The sequence below is a fragment of the Rattus norvegicus genome, chromosome 5 (assembly GCF_036323735.1).
Source record: "Rattus norvegicus strain BN/NHsdMcwi chromosome 5, GRCr8, whole genome shotgun sequence".
Taxonomy (NCBI): Eukaryota; Metazoa; Chordata; class Mammalia; order Rodentia; family Muridae; genus Rattus; species Rattus norvegicus.
Window position 1 is genome coordinate 143649183 of NC_086023.1, and position 17609 is coordinate 143666791.

At 49.3% G+C, this 17609-nt stretch overlaps 3 protein-coding genes across 9 annotated transcripts in view; all 3 read left to right on the plus strand.

Annotated features, from left to right (window-relative positions):
• The window catches only part of Oscp1 (organic solute carrier partner 1), a 31580-nt gene extending 30997 nt beyond the window's left edge, over window positions 1-583 (plus strand). Inside the window, exon 11 of one of the 2 annotated variants that reach the window (XM_017593508.3) lies at window positions 269-583. In XM_017593508.3, the coding sequence (XP_017448997.1) occupies window positions 269-385 (117 nt within the window). In that variant the 3' untranslated portion in view covers window positions 386-583. The remainder of the gene's footprint in view (window positions 1-268) is intronic. The other variant, NM_001029923.1, reaches the window with a different exon arrangement.
• Window positions 584-634: 51 nt separating this feature from the next.
• On the plus strand, window positions 635-11209 carry Lsm10 (LSM10, U7 small nuclear RNA associated). Of its 5 annotated transcripts, XM_006238897.4 has the most exons (3): window positions 635-2900; window positions 9075-9169; window positions 10449-11209. In XM_006238897.4, exon 3 carries the CDS (start codon window positions 10473-10475, stop codon window positions 10839-10841), a length of 369 nt encoding a protein of 122 aa, XP_006238959.1. In that variant the 5' UTR covers window positions 635-2900; window positions 9075-9169; window positions 10449-10472; the 3' UTR covers window positions 10842-11209. The 5 variants fall into 5 exon arrangements, with proteins under 5 accessions (XP_006238959.1, XP_017449030.1, XP_006238957.1 ...); XM_017593541.3 differs by lacking the exons at window positions 635-2900; window positions 9075-9169 and adding an exon at window positions 8676-9029; XM_006238895.5 differs by lacking the exons at window positions 635-2900; window positions 9075-9169 and adding an exon at window positions 9209-9357.
• Window positions 11210-11255: 46 nt separating this feature from the next.
• Stk40 (serine/threonine kinase 40) overlaps window positions 11256-17609 on the plus strand; it is a 41899-nt gene continuing 35545 nt past the window's right edge. The window contains exon 1 of one of the 2 annotated variants that reach the window (XM_006238881.5): window positions 11256-16297. The gene's annotated coding sequence lies outside the window, so the exon portion shown is untranslated. Of the gene's footprint in view, window positions 16298-16517; window positions 16669-17609 lie in introns of those variants that run through there. The other variant, NM_183056.2, reaches the window with a different exon arrangement.

The window sequence follows — 17609 nt, forward strand, 5'->3', positions numbered from 1 at the left end:
GAGTTCGTTCGGTCCCCAGCTCCAAAAAAAAAAAGAAAAAAGAAGAAAAAAAAATTGGGCAGTGGTGATGGATGCCTTTAATTCTATCACTTGGGAAGCAGAAGCAGACAGCTCTCTCGGTTCAAGGCCAGCCTGGTCTACAGAGCAAGTTCCTGGATAGCCAGGGATACACTGAGAAACCTTAGGAGCATGATAATTTAAGTACTTCCTACATGAGATAGGAGCCCTGCAAACAAATCCTTTCCTTCTCTCCCCACACTTCCCACAGGACCAGCAACGGAGTGAGGAGTTGGCCCGGATCATGGAGGAGTTTGAGATGACAGAGCAGCCGGAGCGGAACACAAGCAAGGGAGATGACTTGCTGGCCATGATGGACAGGTTATAGACAAGCAGATGGGCACACCCTAGGCCTCCCTCAAGAGACTGACTGCCTTATGACCACTGGGAGAGACAAATGGCCTGCACCTTCTAGTCCATTTTCTAAGTCAGAACAAACTGTGAAGATCTCTCAGAGAGCATCCATTTCTGAAGCCACACACGTTTGTGTATTTTCAGCAAAATATATTCTTGCTCTTAACCCAGACCTTCCCCGTTACTCTTAATTCACTGATGACCACGGAAGCATCCTGGACTATTGCGGGTTTCCCACAGCAGCTGTCCTGCAGGGACCAGCATCTCATGCATGCCTGGAGGGACAAAAGAGCAATGCCAGAAAACCCTGTAGGAGGTTCCAGGCCATTCTGGCTGCATAACAAGACATATCTTTTAAAAAAAAAGTTTGGGGACTCAGGGAGCAAATGCAGTAGCCATGCAAACCTGGTGACTGAAATGTGATTCCTAGAATGTACAGGTCAAAAACCTGCCTTGGGGACTAGAGAAGTGGCTCAGAGGTTAAGTGCACTGGCTGCTCTATCAGAGGACCTGGGTTCAATTCCGGGCACATGGTGGCTCACAACCATCTGTAATGGGTTCCTTTATTATTGTTGTCGTTCTTTTGTTTGTTCTGTTTTTCAAGACAGGGTTTCTCGGTGTAGCCCAGGGTAGCCTCAAACTCAGAGATCCACCTGTCTCTGCCTCCCAGGTGCTGGGGTTAAGGCACGTGCAGCAAGGTTACAGCCCAGCCGTAAAGGGTTCAAATGCTCCCCTCCGGCTTTCAGCCATGCACTCAGTGTATTCTAGAGTAACGCATGCATAAATCAGGTGTTTTGGGAAGGTGATGTGGTAGCACACATCCGTAATCTCAGCACTTCTACTGAAGGACGGGAGTGGAGACAGAAGAATTGTCTGGAAACCTGCAGGCCGGATCACTTGAGGTATGTAGTATAGCAGTAGAAACCAAAGACTCAAATCTGAGACCAGCCTACCTTTATGAGACCCTCTCTCTCAAAAGCAAGCAAGCAAACAAACAACAAAGAAACAGAAAAGAAACCCGGAGGGTGGGGATATGGCTCAGGGGACAATGTCCAGCACAAGAATGAAGACCTAAGCTCGGGTCCCAGAACACACATGAAGCCAGATTCTATGACACATGTCTGTAATCGCAGGATCCTACAGGTAGATTTGAAGCACAGATAGGAGAATCCCTGGGAGCTCACAGGCCAGCCAGCCAAGCATTCAGAGCAGCACACCAGAGATCCGATCTCACGGTCGATGCAGGAGCACCTGAGGTTGTCCTCAGCTTCCGCACGTGAGCCATGGCGCACATGTACCTGCACTTAACTACACGCAGGCACGCGCGCAGAGATTTAAAGATTAAACGTAACTAGAAAAATAAGATTCCGAGGAGTGTTCTGTTCAGCTTGTCTTACAGGTGAATTTGAAATCAGGAAAAAGGGAGTCACTTCAGTGTGTAGCTAGGGTTGACGACACTAGCTTGAGTCACTGGAGAGATCAGAGCTTCAGTTGAAAGATGCCTCCTTAAGATCAGGCTGTAGACAAGCCTATGGGGCCTTTGCTTAGTTAGTGATGGATGGGGAGGGCCCAGCCCATTGTGAGTGGAGCCAACCCTGGGCTGGTGGTCCTGGGGTTTTATCAGAAGGCAGGCTGAGCAAGCCTTGAGGAGCAACCCAGTAAGCAGCACCCCTCCGAGGCCTCTGCATCCGTGCCTGCCTCCAGGTTCTTCTTGCTCTGTGTGAGTTCCTGTCCTTTGATGATGAACAGTGATGCAGGAGAGTAAGCCAAATAAACCCTTTCTTCCCCAACCTGCTTCAGTCGTGGTGTTTTCCCCACAGTAATAGAAACCACAAGACTATCAAGGCTCAGTTTAGAAGGCACCCAACCCTGTCTCCCAACACATTGGGAGCCATCACCTCGGAGAGGCGGAGTAAGCCAGGCAGTGACAAGACAGGCTTGCTAGGCTCCCGGAGGACACCTGGGGGTCTGTTCTTCCAAGCATGTACTCCTTCCCTGAGTCTATCTTTATCACTAACGACATCAGTTTGCTGTGACATCTGTATTTCTAGGTTACCATCAAACACTAGGCAAGCCTTAGGCTGGGTGTCTAGGAGTCGAATGTGGTGTTCTTCCCACCCTCCCCCTCCCCCACCCCCCACCCCCTGCCAGGGACTCACATGAGTGAACAGCCTCAGGTCAGGGCTGCCCAAGATAGTTCAGAAAGGCCAAGAGCCCTTATCCTACATGCTCTCTCCTGGGACCAGTAACCTCATGTTCCCTCCGGGCCAGCCAACTGTCAGAGGTCGGAGTCCATTCCTCTGAGACGAATATCTGCATGGCACAAGCAGCAGAAAACCACATCTGAGCAGGCCCACTGTGTGAAACGGGGTCAGCGTGAAGGACCACTGAGGTCATGCCCCATGGGAAGTATGAGGATATAGTTTTGGAACGCAAGATCAGGGAACCTGCCCTTTGGCCGACAGAAGGCATAGTTTCCATCCTAAAAGGTAAGCCACCAGATAAATTTGCTATCTCTCACCCAGTGAAGACACCCCTTCCTACCAGGCTGGTCCAGCCTTTTGACATTGCCACAAAGTTCAACAACTGCACAATTGAGGAGTTGTTGTTTTTTTTTTGTTTTGTTTTTGTTTTTTAAAATGATTTAACTGAACAGAGGGGGCACATGACTTTAGTCCCAGCACCCAGGACGCAGAGGCAGGTGGATTTCTGAGTTTAAGGCCAACCTGGTCTACAGAGTGACCTCTAGGACCACCAGGGTCACACAGAGAAACCCTGTCTTGAAAATAAATGAATAAGTAAAACAAATTAAAAAAAACTCCAAACAACAACAACAAATATGCTTCTTGTTTGTTTTGAGGCAATTTATTAAGACAGGAAGTGGGGCACACACTGGCAGGACCTTTGGAAGAGCAGTCAGTGCTCTTAACCACTGAGCCATCTCTACAGCTCCTGATCTTTGCTTTTTGTGAGACAGGGTCTCACTAGGTAGCTCTGACTGTCCTGGTACTTACTATGTGACCAGGCTGGCCAGGAACTCACAGCGATCCCCCTGCTTCTGCCTCTCAAGAACTGGGAATTAAGGTATATGCTACTGAGCACAGCTAAATTTACAACTCTGCGTTGGATTGCATGTATGGCCCCTCTGAGGCACACATAGCCCATAGGCTGCAGGTTAGACCCACCTGTTTCTGTTGGAAACTTCAACTGCCTTAAATTGCCTGCTACAAATAGACCGCGTGAACTCTGTTTAGCCTCTGAGCTATGTGGCCGACAGCTGGGTACTGACTGGGGAAGGGGAGGGGAAGGTGCTGTGATTCTCCATACTGTCATAGCCATAGACCTCACTGTCATCTGGGACTGGATCTAGGAGATGGGCCACCCTTGCCCAGAAACTACCTCCTCCCTCGCCTGTCCTGCAGAGGTGCTATGTGAGACATCCCCGTCCTCCTCAGTAAATAAACAAGATATGCATCTGTGCCGATGAGGCAATCTCTAAGTTTCATGCTTCTAGACCTGCACAAATATTGAGAAAAACAAGTTTATTTGCATGGGAGTCAGGAAGGGAAGAATAAGGAAGAAAATAGGAGCCAGAGTGTGACTCTGTGATTTATCAAAGTGTGTGAATCCCCAGGCTCCACTCCTAGCATCAGGGAAAGGAAAAAAAGAAAAACCCTCCCTAAAATTTCCATTGAGAATCAAGCCAAAGGGTTTGCAATATAGCTTAGCAGGCAAAGGTCTCTCTCTCTCTCTCTCTCTCTCTCTCTCTCTCTCTCTCTCTCTCTCCTTACACACACACACACACACACACACACACACACACACACACACACACAGGACCTAAGTTGAATCTATAGAAAGCATGTAAAAGTGGAAGGAGATAACCCACTCCACAAAGTTGTCCTCTGCCTTTTACATGTTCGTAGGAAGAAAGAAAGAAAGAAAGAAAGAAAGAAAGAAAGAAAGAAAGAAAGAAAGAAAGAAAAAGAAAGAAAGGAAGGAAGAAAGAAAGGAAGGAAGAAAGAGGGGGCTGGAGAAATGGCTCAGTGACTGCTCTTCCAGAGGTCCTGAGTTCAATTCCCAGCAACCACATGGTGGCTCACAACCATCTGTAATGAGATCTGATGCCCTCTTTCTGGTGTGTATGAAGACAGCTACAGTGTACTAATATATAATACATAAATCTTAAGAAAGGAAGGAAGGAAGGAAGGAAGGAAGGAAGGAAGGAAGGCAGGCAGGCAGGCAGGCAGGCAGGCAGGCACAAGCGTCTCATACAATGCCCAGCGTGGCTGGAACTGAGATGCTCTGGTCCCGTCTCTGCCCCAAATTCACCGTGTTGTCTTTGGCCAGTTTGGCCTGCACCAAGCACCACTAGACTGTAAGAAAGAGGGAGACCCAGTTCACTGGCTGCAAACCAGCAGGCTCAGGTGAATGTGCTAAACCTCCAGGTTCTAGGCGTTGCCCCAGGCGAGACACGGGGTTAGGGTGTCTTCACACAGCCCTGTGCCCTGCTTCCTCCTATCCTTCCAGCTCTTTTATGACCATGGCTTCCTCTCAATTAAACAGCACAGGCTGAAGAGAGGACTCAGTAGTTCAGAGCTCCGACTGCTTCCAGAGTACCCAAGTTCGATTCCCAGAACCTGCATGTTGCTTTACAACTGTGTGTAACATCTGCAATTCCAGAATCAGGACTTGCTTCTGGCCTTCACAGGCAGCAGGCACACACACAAACAAACGTAGCAAAACACCTATGTATAGTAAATAAAAAATAAATAAAACCGTTCCTCTCTTATTTTCAGAGTTAGAGGCACTGGAGGTAAATAAACAAGAACAACATCCAACCAAATAAAAAGCCATTTTATATGGTTGCTCAAAGAATGCTGGAATAAAGAGGAAGAGAAGAAATATTTAGCCCTTGGTTCCAAGAGGAAAAAGTCAGTTTTTGGGCTGGAGAGATGGCTCAGTGGTTAAGAGCACCGACTGCTCTTCCAGAGGTCCTGAGTTCAAATCCCAGCAACCACATGGTGGCTCACAACCATCTGTAATGGGATCTGATGCCCTCTTCTGGTGTGTCTGAAGACAGCTACAGTGTACTTACATATAATAAATGAATAAATCTTTAAAAAAAAAGTCAGTTTTTGTGGTCCACTAAAATAACCATTTTTAGAGGTAAAACTTTAGCTGGGGTTGGTGGCACACATCTTTAATCCTAACCCTCGTTAAGTTGTTTTATTATTTTATGTGTATGAGTATTTTGTCTGCATGTACGTCTGGGCTGGTTACCACATACATGCAGGGCCCACTGAGGTCAGAAGATGGCACTGGATCCCCTGGAACTGGAGTTAGAGACAGTTGTTCGGTGCCATGTGCTTCTGGGAATTGAATCTGAGACCTCTGGATAAGGAGCAAATGCTCTTAACCACTGAGCCATCTCACCATTCTCTAATCCTAGCATTTAAAATGCTGAGGCAGGAGGAGGGGAGGGTTGTGAGTTCCAGGTCAGCTTGGGCTACACAACCAAACCTTGACTCCAAAAATATAAAAACAAGGTAAGATACTGCTTGCTTGTAATCTCAGCACTTGGGAGGTAAAGGCCCAGAGGGTCAGGAATTCAAGAGCAGCCTCAGCTGTAGGACTAAAGCCAGCCTAGGCACATTAACATGTGACACCAACAATGTCAGCACTGAGCTGAGACAGCACCTGCTGGGTTGTCATTGGTCAGATTTAAAGTCTGCTAAGTCCTAAGGAGCTTAGGTCACAAGTCCATAGAGTAGTTAACAAGGACCAGAAACAGTATCAGTCCTTCAAATCATCTCCTTCCTAAAGGGACAGTGACAGACTGACTATCCAGCACAGTATTTTCTTAGCAACCTGCAGAAGCCCTTTGCTGCTTTCCCTGGCTCTGCCAAGGCTGTGGAGGCCTCTGGCACACCAGTAAAGAACAAACCAGGCCTTTTCTTCTTCCCCAGGATCTCAATCCCACCGTGGGCTGAGAGTAGTAGGGCTGGATTATGGTCCCAGAACTCCAGGGGTGAAGTCAGGAGGGTCAGAAATTCAAGACTAGGTTCTAGAGAGATGGTTATAAGCCACTATGTGGGTGCTGGGAACCAAACCTGGGTCATCTAGGAGAGCCTACTGTATCCAGTGCGCTTAACTGTTAAACCACCTCCCCCAATTACCCTGTTCTAGGTTCTAGAGAGACTAGGTTCAATAGGTAAGAAAGAGCACACGGGCAGCTCATAGTCACCTCTAACTCCAGCTCCAAGGGATCTGATGCCCTCCTCTGGCCTCCAAGAGCATCTGCACTTATATGTGCACCCCTCCCCTTCACTCAGCACACAATTTTTAAAAATTGGGGGTACCGGAAACAGGCTCCTACTTTGTTACCCTGTCTGATGTAGGACTCACAGAGACCCACTTTTCCTTTTCTTTTCTTTTCTTTTTTTTTTTCCTTTTCTTTTTTTTGGAGCTGGGGACCGAACCCAGGACCTTGCGCTTGCTAGGCAAGCGCTCTACCACTGAGCTAAATCCCCAACCCTCCACTTTTTCTTCATGCAACTGCAGCTTGCAACATGACGCAACAGTCCTAAAAGCAAAAGAGCCAACAGGCCTATAATCCCAGTACTTGAGGTCAGAAACAGGAGGATCTGGAGTTTAGTGACAGCCTGAGTTAGATGAGACACTGCCTCAAAGGAGAAATATGCCACAGAGATACCTAGAGAAAGGGCAGTGTGAGACAAGTGTCAGGCATGGGACAAAGAGTGGCAGAGCAAGCTGCATGTAGGCAGGCACTATGCCCAAAGAAACCTGATGAAGCCCTGTCACCAAAGGTGACTCAGCGGTCTACTCCCAGAAAGTTTGCTGCAGACAACACTGGCCTAGATTCTGATGGAAATAGTTGTCTGTGGTTTGTTGTTGTTTTGTTTTGTTTTTAAACTGGAACTTGGGATCCAAACTAGTTGAAATCACCAATCCTTCCCCGGGCCTGTGCAAATGTCTAGTGGGTGACTTTGGATTAGGACCAAACTCCACACTTACAACAGGAAAATTCTGGAATGTTCTAAGCAAATATCTTGTGAAGATCGGTGAAGTCCGATCACCCTATGCAGATCACAAATCATCTCACTTCTTTTTTTCCCAGTTGCCTTCCCTACAGGTCAAGCCATTCTGTCTGGGGAAGCCAGGTTTGACAGTGGAGGAGGGGGTCTGTCTTATATTTGGGTGCCCCAGGAATAAGCTTCCCCCACTCAAAATGCATCGTTTTGGTGATTGGCTTAACACACAGTGAACAAAGCAGGCCTTAGTAATAATCTGATCAGATAGAGAGAAGGGCCTATGCACATAGTCCCAGTATTTGGGAGGCAGAAGCCAGAGAACGAGGCTCAAGGTCCTTCAGAACATAGTGAACTCAAGACAGAATGGGCTACCGGAGACCCAACTGCAAAACAAAAACAATTCACAGTTTAAAAAGAGTTATTTTCCAGCCAATTGTGGTGGTGCATACCTGTAATTCCAGCACTTGGGAGCCAGAGGCAGGCAGATCTCTCTGAGTTTGAGGCTACCCTGGTCTATAGAACAAGTTCTAGAACAGTTAGGTCTCTAGAGAGAGGCCCTCTCTCAAACCCCATCCTCCTAAAAAATGAAAGAACAATACATCCAGCTCTTGCAGAGAACCCGAATCGGGTTCCCAGTACCCGCATCCAGCAAGTAGCTCACAATGGGCTCACAACTATAACTCCAGTTCCAGGGGATCAGACACCCTCTTCTAGCCCTCCTGGCTAACACACACACACACACACACACACACACACACACACACACACACACACACACACACTTTAAATAAAGATGTTATTTGTTATTTTTAGGAGCAGGAGAGATGGCTCAGGTGTTAAGAACACATACACTCTTTCAGAGGACCTGAGTTCAGTTTTCACCAGCTGTACCTGTAGTCCCATGGAATTGATGCTGCCTTCTGAGAGCAGCCACCACTCACACATTGTATGCCATTACACGCGAACACAGAAACAGATAAGTTAAAATTAAACCTTACTAGATTTGTTTTTTTTTTTTGTTTGTTTGTTTTGTTTTGTTTTTTTTTTTTCAAGACAGGGCTTCTGGCTGACCTTTGTAGACCAAGGCTGGCTTTGAAGTACAGCGATCCACCTGCCTCTGTCTCCGAGTGCTAGGATTAAAGATGTGTGCTTCCATGCCCAGCTCTAGATTTTATTTTTAACTGTTAATTACAGGCACTTGTGAGCTGGGAATCAGATTTAGGCCATCTGCAATAATATACAGTATTTTTTTTTAAAGATTTATTTCATCGGACTTCATTATGGATGGTTGTGAGCCACCATGTGGTTGCTGGGAATTGAACTCAGGAACTCCGGAAGAGCAGTCAGTGCTCTTAACGCTGAGCCATCTCTCCAGACCGTGTGTGGTCTTAATTGCTAAAGTTTAGCACTCTCTCCATAGCCCTGTGTTTTCCTCTTTGAGACAGGGTTAGCTATCCTTGCTCTCCTGGTCTCTCCAACTCACAGAGCGCCTCTGTCTCTGGAGTCGCTGGAATTAAGGGAGTTTGCCACCACGTCCGGCCACATTCGCTGAATTTTAATCAGGTGAAGAACGTTTAACTTTTTTTTCCCTTATTTTTTTTTTTCCAGATGCTCTTTCTCACGCAGCGCCATCAGCTCAGAAGGCCAACAGGGGACACAGCTCCAAGCCCCAAAGGTGGAAGCCTACAAAGGTGGAAAACTAGGTAGAGAAGGGGAGTGGACGTGAGGCGCGCGGCCTCCTGGGACTTGTAGTCCGTGTCCTGCGATGCGCATGCTCTGATGCTCTGGGTCTCCCGCGGTTGCCATGGCTTCTCTGAGCCTCCGTGGGTGTTCCCCTAGACACAGGCGGGTTTTGGCGGCGTAGCGCGCGGAAGGCGGAAGGCATCACGCGGTGGGTCGGGCAGTAGAGTGTGGGGACTAGGGTTCGCTGGGACCCGGGCGGCCTCTTCCCTTGGCGCACTGGCTGCGGACTCTTCTTCCCAAACCCCTTACGCGCGGTGAGGAAAGGGACGCACTAGGCACCCGACTTTCCCGGATTGACCGCTAATGGCAAGCCCCAGGCCTCCCTTCCTGGAAGCAGCAGAACCGGAGCTAAAGTCAGGGCCTGCCTGGAGATCTCAAAGACTGTCCTTTTGGATTTTGTTTTAAGACAGGGTGTCGGTCTGTAACTCGGAGATCCACCTGCCTCTGCCTCCTGAGAGCTGGGCTTAAATGCATGCATCTTGGTTGGCTAGGCTTGGCTTGTTTTGTTTTGGAAACATTCCATAATCCAGATTGACCCGGAGTTCACGATATAGTTCAGGCCGGTTTGGCGTTTAGGGTGCTTCTCCTGCCTCAGACTTTAATGGTATAAGTGTGCCGCCATCATGTTTGGCTAGATTGCATATTAACAAGCGCTTGGCAGAGGACATACATAAATTACAATTTACAGTAGTGGTTCTCAAGCCGATTGGCACATTAAAATTATCAGGGGTGCCTTTAAAAAAAAAAAGGTATAAACTAAACATAGTAGCACACGCCTTTAAATCCCAGCACTAGAGAGGCAGAGGTAGGAGGATCTTGATGAGTTTGAGACCAGCCTGGTCTACATAGAGAGTTCCAGAACAGCCAGGGCAACCTAGAGAAACCCTGTCCCAAAATCATTTAAAAATAGCACACACCTTGAATCTCAGCACCTGTGAGAAGAGACAGGTTGATCTCTGCGAGTTCCAGGCCACACTTGTTTACATATCAAGTTCTAGCCTACTCAGGGAGATATAGTAAGACCCTGTCTTTAAAAACAACAACAAAACCAAAACAATCTGGACCTCTCCTTCCCAGGCAAGTGAATCTCTCTGGGATGCGTGGGTTGCGTGGTATGCATAGGCCAGGCAAAAGTTTCCCCAGGTGTATCCAGTGCAGTGAGGGGTCCGGAGCACTAGTGTGGAGTTTCAGGGCTTTGCAAAGGTAAGTTACCATCTATTTGTGTGTTCCTGCCCACAGTGAGCAGCCAACCAATGTGGAAAAATGGCACTGAGCCACTCTGTGAAGGAGCGAACCATCTCTGAGAACAGCCTGATCATCCTGTTGCAAGGCCTCCAGGGACAAATAACCACTGTGGACCTTCGAGATGAGAGTGTGGCCCGAGGACGCATCGACAACGTTGATGCTTTCATGAACATCCGTCTGGCCAATGTCACCTACACCGACCGCTGGGGGCATCAGGTTGAGTTGGATGACCTTTTCGTGACAGGTCGTAATGTCCGATATGTCCATATCCCAGACGGTGTGAACATCACTGCCACAATCGAGCAGCAGCTACAGATCATCCACCGTGTGCGCAACTTTGGTGGCAAGGGTCAAGGTCGTCGAGAGTTCCCCTCCAAAAGGCCATGAGACTGTGTCCTCATTCAAATTCCAGCACCACCTCAGGGACCTCCAGTGTTCTGAGCCAACTCCCGTCCATCCTTCCCCACCAATGACCTGGTGTCTTATAGACACATCACAGCTGCCTTTCATAGGGTTCCACTTTTCAGACACACCTTGGGACCCAGAATTCCTTCTGCTGGTGGCCTTGGGGTAGGTGACAATCCCTCTTTTTGATCATTTGTATCTGGAATCTCCATTCACTGATTGACCCCATCCATCAAGGAGTTGTTAACTCTGCCAGTGAGGATTACTTGAGAGTGTTTGGAGTGAATCACCTCTAACATCCCATTTCTCTTGTCATTTGTTTCTTTTCTCATAAAACCAAACTCCTGGGACTTGTAGTCCTTGTCCTGCGATACACATGCTCTAATGCTCTGGGTCTCTGCCTGATGCCCTGCCTGGTGTGTACTGGGCTTCTGGCTCCTGTGTAGGAGCAGAGTGCAGGTGGAGAGCACACCAGGATTTACTTGGTCTGGATTGTGGCCCTGTTTCCCAGATTATTACGAAAAAATCTAACGGAAAGTGGCCTTTCTGTTGGAGAGTCCTTGAGACTATCATTTTCCTGCTAGTCACTAAAGCCCAGAGTCTGGATGCCCTGGTCCTCCTCTCAGGCTGGAGAGTTCAGCTAATAAGAAATTGATCTCAGCCAGGCATAGTGTTTCACATGTATAATCCTGGCTTTCAGGAGGCTAAAGAACAAGGATCAGCCTCGGCTAAGGGTGAAATCCCTGCCTCAAAAAACCAAAGGAGACCAGGAGTAGTGGTGCACACAGTAGGATTTAATGAAGGAGGCAGAGGCAGGAGGATCATGAGTTTGAGGCTAGTCCATGCTAAGTGTTTTAGCCAAATGGTGGTAGATAACACCTTTAATCTCTGCACTCAGAAGGCAGAGGCAAGCAGATCTCTATCAGTTTGAGGCCAGCCTGGTCTACAGAGCAAGTTCCAGGACAGAGAAACCCTATCTCCAAAAACAAAAACAGTACAAGAAATATAAAAAAAAAAAAAATGGCCTAAGGAAGCACAGCGAAGGTGCTGCCCTCACTCTGATTCTTTTCCACGTGTCTGAGTGTTCCGCCTACATGTATATACAGGCACCGTCTGAGTACCCGGGGTCCTCCGAGGTCAGAAGAACACATTGGTTTCCTGGAACTGCAGTTATGGATAGAAGTGAGCCACGAAGCAGGTGCTTGGGATTGAATCTGGGTCCTGTGCAAGAACAACCAGTGTTCTTCTCGTGGAGCTCTCTCCAGCATAGGACTTTATTTTCTTTCTTCTCCTTTAAAGACAGTTTTTTTTTTTTTTTTTTGGTTCTTTTTTTCGGAGCTGGGGACCGAACCCAGGGCCTTGCGCTTCCTAGGTAAGCGCTCTACCACTGAGCTAAATCCCCAGCCCCTAAAGACAGTTTTACTATGTGGCCCTGGCTGCCTTGGAATTCATGTGGACCAGGCTGGCCTCACTGCTTCTACCTCCCAAGCACTGGTATTGCCGAGTGTACCACTGCAGCCCGCTTAGGTTTGTTTTTTTGTTTTGTTTTGTTTTGTTTTGTTTTTGTTTTTTGTTTTTTTTGGAGCTGGGGACCGAACCCAGGGCCTTGTGCTTCCTAGGCAAGCGCTCTACCACTGAGCTAAATCCCCAACCCCAGCCCGCTTAGGTTTATCAGGCTCTTTTCTGCTCTCTTTAGGTCCTCTTAGGACCTTACATCAATTAGGCCAAATGTAACCCACACCCCCAGAGCTCTCTGTCTCCGGAGGGTCTCGTTGCCTCACAGAGGCAAACGAGCTAGCTCCTGTCTCCTGGCAGCCCCTGAGTCCCAGCTGGAACACACACACACATATAAATACACACACATACACACGCACACACACGCACACGCACACATAGACATGTCTCAGGCTCCCGCATCCACCTTTTCCATGGTTTTCTAAATTTGTTTCTACACAGGCAATCTTTCCATTCCTTCCTGAAGGCTGGGCTTTTGGAATTCAGAAACTAAAAATAGTCTCTGCATTCTGTTGTGTCTTCTGTTCCCCGAGGTAACAAACGGAGGGTGACTTAGCTGTGAACAAGAGGGACCCCAGAACACCAGGGACAAGACAGCAGTGCGTTTCAAGATGGTACTATAGTCTAGACGGGCATGGTATTTGCCCACGCTTTCACATCCACCCTTCCTGCAGCTCCAGCCAGAGTTGGGGGGGGGGTCCCATTGATGGCAGAACCCCCAAGAACTGAATGTTCAAGCAGCTTTGTTCATACTCACTTCTCACTCCTGGAGAGAAGAGGTGTTTTTTTTGGGGGGGGGGGCACAATCAGTGTTGTTTGTAGGGAGGAGATCACAGAAGTTCAGAATGCTGAATGGACATTTATAAGTTGGCTCATGCCAGAAACATGCAAGGGACAAGAGTCTGCCCTTGCCTCAGCACGGCTGAGCAGGTGGGACTTAAACCAGTCCAGAGAGCGCTAGTCTGGCATCCCTGGCTTAAGGGTGGGCAAAGGTAACAAGGGCCCTTGAAGCTCTCATTAATGTTCCAGGAAGACCCAGAAATACACTACATTTTGTGAAGAAGGGTGAAAGCAGCTTAGATTCAACAAGGGCATAGAATTGCCCCAACAGCAAGGTTAGCATGCTAAGGCTAACCTTAGTCACAAGCTTAATGGCTGTTAGCTAAGGCTGGAGGTCTGCCTAGGCATGGTAGCCCATGCCTCTGGTCCTCAGAGGCAGGGGCAGGTGGATTTTCCTGAGTTGCAAGGCTAGCCCGGTCTGCCTACAGAATGAGTTCTAGGCCAGAGATACATAGCAAGACGCTGTCTCGGAAGGTGGGAGGGCGTGGCGTGACCTTTGGAGGAAATGTGGTTTTTAAAGGGGAAAAAAAACCCAGTTTTTAAATGTCACTCCAGAAAGGGAGGGGACTCTCCCCCAGAGTTAAATGAGTGCTACTGGGCAGCGTAATCTAATCTGGTCAGAAGTAGTCAACTACTACGCCCTGTGTTGGGAGCTTGGGGAGTCCCACAGGGTGCAGAGGCTGCAGGCTTAGCCCGTGTATGTGCACTAACAGCTTCATCAGACACAAGTAGAAGATGAAGTCTCAAGGTGAATGACAGTGGGAATTTGAAGTCAGGCTTCCCTAATACCAGATTCCATCTCTGAACCGTGGCACTTTTATTTTGTATTTGTTCTTTAACACGTGGTCGCATGTAGCCCAAGCTGGCCTTCAAGGAAGGACACTGGGATTACATGCTCGGTTTATTGTAATACTAGGGTTGGGACTCAGCGCTTCACCCATGCTAAGGCCAGCATTGTACCATCGGGGCTACTTCTCCAGCCACTGTGGCACTCATCTGTTTCCCAGTACTCTTGGCATTCATTCTATTGCTCATTCCCAGTGTGAGTTGGACACTCAAAACTTGACATACCACTGGATCGGGTAGTGCAGGCCTATAACCAGGCTGTTGGGGAAGTGGAGGTAAGTTACAGGTTCAAAGCCAGACAGTACTATAGACTGAGTGAAGCGCCCTCCTGAGCAGCTTACCAAGACTCCATCTCAAAAACAAAAGCAGAGGAGATACAGCTCAGTGGTGATATATCCTCTACCTCAGAAGAGGCCATAGATTTGGTCCCATGCATCAAAAAAGCAAAACCAACACCAAAACCTTGCCATACTCAGGCCTTGGAGCTTGGACCCAGAGAAGCTGAAAACCAGCTGCTAAGTAGGACTGCAGTTCTATAGTCTGAAGACGCTCCTGGGGGTGAGGTCTCCTCCCCTCCTTCTGTGATAGTCCAATCTGCCTACCCCTCTTCAAGAAGCCATGTTGAGCTGTTGTGACAGGTGTCACTTTGTTATGGCAGCACCATCTGCCAGTGAGCCCGAGTTGGAGAGCCAGCAGGAGACTGTCACCACGCATGTATGTCCCAGAGATCCTTGAGTTGGTGTCCTGATGACAGTTTTGGTTGTTTTTTTTTTTTTTTAACTCCTCTGGCTGGCACTTTTAGTTTCTATTCCTTACCCTCTTTCTCCTCCTCTGCTTTGTTAAAACGTCTATATTTTGAGTCAGCTGAGAGCCTACCCGGAGTTGGGATGGTGGTGTCAGCGCCCAGTGATTCATCTTACTGATAATTAAGAGAAAACCCAAGACTCCTCTGTGTCAAAGGCAGGGCTTCCGGAATCCTTACTCTCTCCACTTTGTCATAGAGAGGAGCAAAGTGGGCCTGGCTTTTGGATGCCCTGCCTTTGGGTCATGTGCCTCCTAGAGGTTCCCTGACTGAGACCAGTGGGCATTTATAGGGTGTGGTGAGCTGGATGTGAAACTCTTCGGGTCCTCCCAGAGTTGGTGTGATGTGTTATTCCCACTCAGACAATCAGGATTTACACTGAGTTGCCTAGTTTGTAAGTGATACAACGGAGATTCAAGCGCTAGCCTTTTGGAATCCACCAAACTTTATTTAAACCACAGTCCAACTATTATTAGCTGAGTGTCATGGCAAAGGTTCCCCTCTCTGAGTGCTACCTTCTGCCTTTGTAAACAGGTCTCTAAAAATGCTTCCCAAAGCCAAGGCCTTGGGAGCTGCTCTTATTACTAGTTTTTCAGCATTATCTGCAGCTGAGTGGCCACCAAGCATTCAAAGGGACTAAGAAAGGATGCAGACTGGGACCTCATGAAGACCAGCCTTCCTGTCCCAGCAATACCTTGTGAAAATGTGACAAACATTTACTCCTAGCAGGGCTTAGTCGTGGCCACGTGAGTCTACACGTGGAAACAGAATGACCCAGGGGAGGGGAGAAAAAAGCTGAGAGTCATCAAGTACACTTGTTAACTCTGAGACAAAGGAGTGGGACTATGGCCGCTGGTACTGCTGCCACCGAGCCCTTCTGGCCGCTTCTACACAGCAGTGGACGGAAGCCAGGATTTTCGAGGGCCCCCAGTGAGTCACCAGACTGATGCAATCCCTTTAAAGGGCTCATCTGCTGGTGCAAGAAGCTGATTCATGGAGGGCGTGGCTGCTGAAGGAGGAGAAAGGGACGGAAACTGGCAGCAGGGAGTGAGGTAGACAGCCGGCTGAGATCGTTCATTGGAACTCTTCACTGCAATCTCCCTGGACAAGACTCTAGGGATGTCCAAGAAGAACTAGGCCATCTTTGGGGTTTCTGAAGGGCCCACAGTGAAATGAATTGTGACAGTAGCGACAGCAATTCGTGACTTCTCTTGAACCCAACTTCAGCGCTTTCCCACATAAATTTCCAGAAGCCGAGAAATGAGGAGCAAAGAAAGGCCACTTTTCTAAAGAATGCAGTGCAGTTTGGCGGTTTTTGCAGCCACTTAGAGGTGTTCCCCAACCCCAGCAAGGAGAGCAGTAAGTCGACGAGGTTCTGCAGAGCCAAAGCGGGGCGGCGCCTCAGTCCCAGTCTCACTGTAGATGTAGATTAGCGGTAAGTACCGCCCCCTAACTGTCCAATCGCTTTACAGATTTTGACTCAGACTCCACCCAGAACCAATTGGCGATCTAATCTGTGCCGCCTGCCTGACGGTTTCCGCCCATCCTGAAGATGGCGCACCAACCCCAGACTCAGGCGAGGGGGCGGGGGGCGGGGCCGAGGGCCTATGCGTCACTTCCGTTGTCAGGTGGCGGCGCCGCAGCCATGGAGGGAGGCGGCGGCGGCAGCTCTGGCGGCTGCGCTGGGAGGCGGCGGTGAGCGGCTCCCACGCCCCCGGCCCGGCCCCGGCCACCGGGACGGAGCGCCGAGCAGCCCCGGCTCTGGGCTGCGGACTATGGGCAAGCAGCGCTGATCCCCCGGGAAAGGTGAGCGGGGGGTCCCGGGACGCAGAGCCGGGTGGGGGCTGCGTGCTGGCGGGGCGGGCCACCGTGGCAGGGGGACCCCGGTGACAGCCCGAAGCCGACCTGCGCGACCAGAATGGCCATAGTGAATTCCTCCTCCGCCACCGGGGTCTGTCCTTCCCGGCGGCGGGGGCGTCGACTGCCAGGAGCCTTGGTCTTCGCCGCAGCCCTGGGAAATGGGCACTGCCCGCCTTGCCCAGACCCACTCAGCCAGTCAGCGAAGCACCCGGCGTTTGGCCCGCTCTAGGTTTTCCCTGAGAGAGAGCCCCCTCCTCCTCTCCATGCTTCTCTTCTGACCCAGAGAGTGACTTGAAAGTTAGGACTAGTCCCCAAGGAGAGCCAGCCAAGGTTTTCCTCCCGGAGCCCTCACCCGTTGGCACCGACACCATCGCTGCTGGGGAATTTTCACATCCTGGGCGGCGTTCAGGTGCGAGTCACAGCTACCTGCTTGCCAGATCCACGTTGGGCCGGTCTTCACCGTTGGGGAGCTTGCTGTGGTCAGTGTGTTTCACCTGCCACCCTGGTCAGGTCCGCCCATTCCTACAATGCTTGGCCCCACCTTTCAATCTTGGGTAGGAGCTTTCGGATTCCTGGTGGCTTCTCTGTCCACCCCCACTCCCCCAGGTTGTTGGCGGAAGGAAGAGGTGACAGCCGCTTTCAGTGGCAGGATAGACTTTGCTCTGTTTTAAGTCACTGGAGGAAACCGGTTGGCTTTGCTGGTTTTCAGAATCATTGAGGAAGAGGGTAGTCATGCTGGGCTGGGCGCCTTTCCCTCTTGGCTGAGTAGTTTTGCATGAGATAAGGAAGAGCAAAATCCTACAGCCCTTATTTGTAAACACTGCAGTGAGTTCCTCCTTAAAGGTCCTGTTATGTCAGTTTGTAGGTTAGACCTCGACCTGCCAGAG

Excerpts from the sequence above, each read along its gene's own strand:
- Lsm10 (XM_006238897.4), top strand. The coding sequence starts at position 10,473 with ATGGCACTGAGCCACTCTGTGAAGGAGCGAACCATCTCTGAGAACAGC.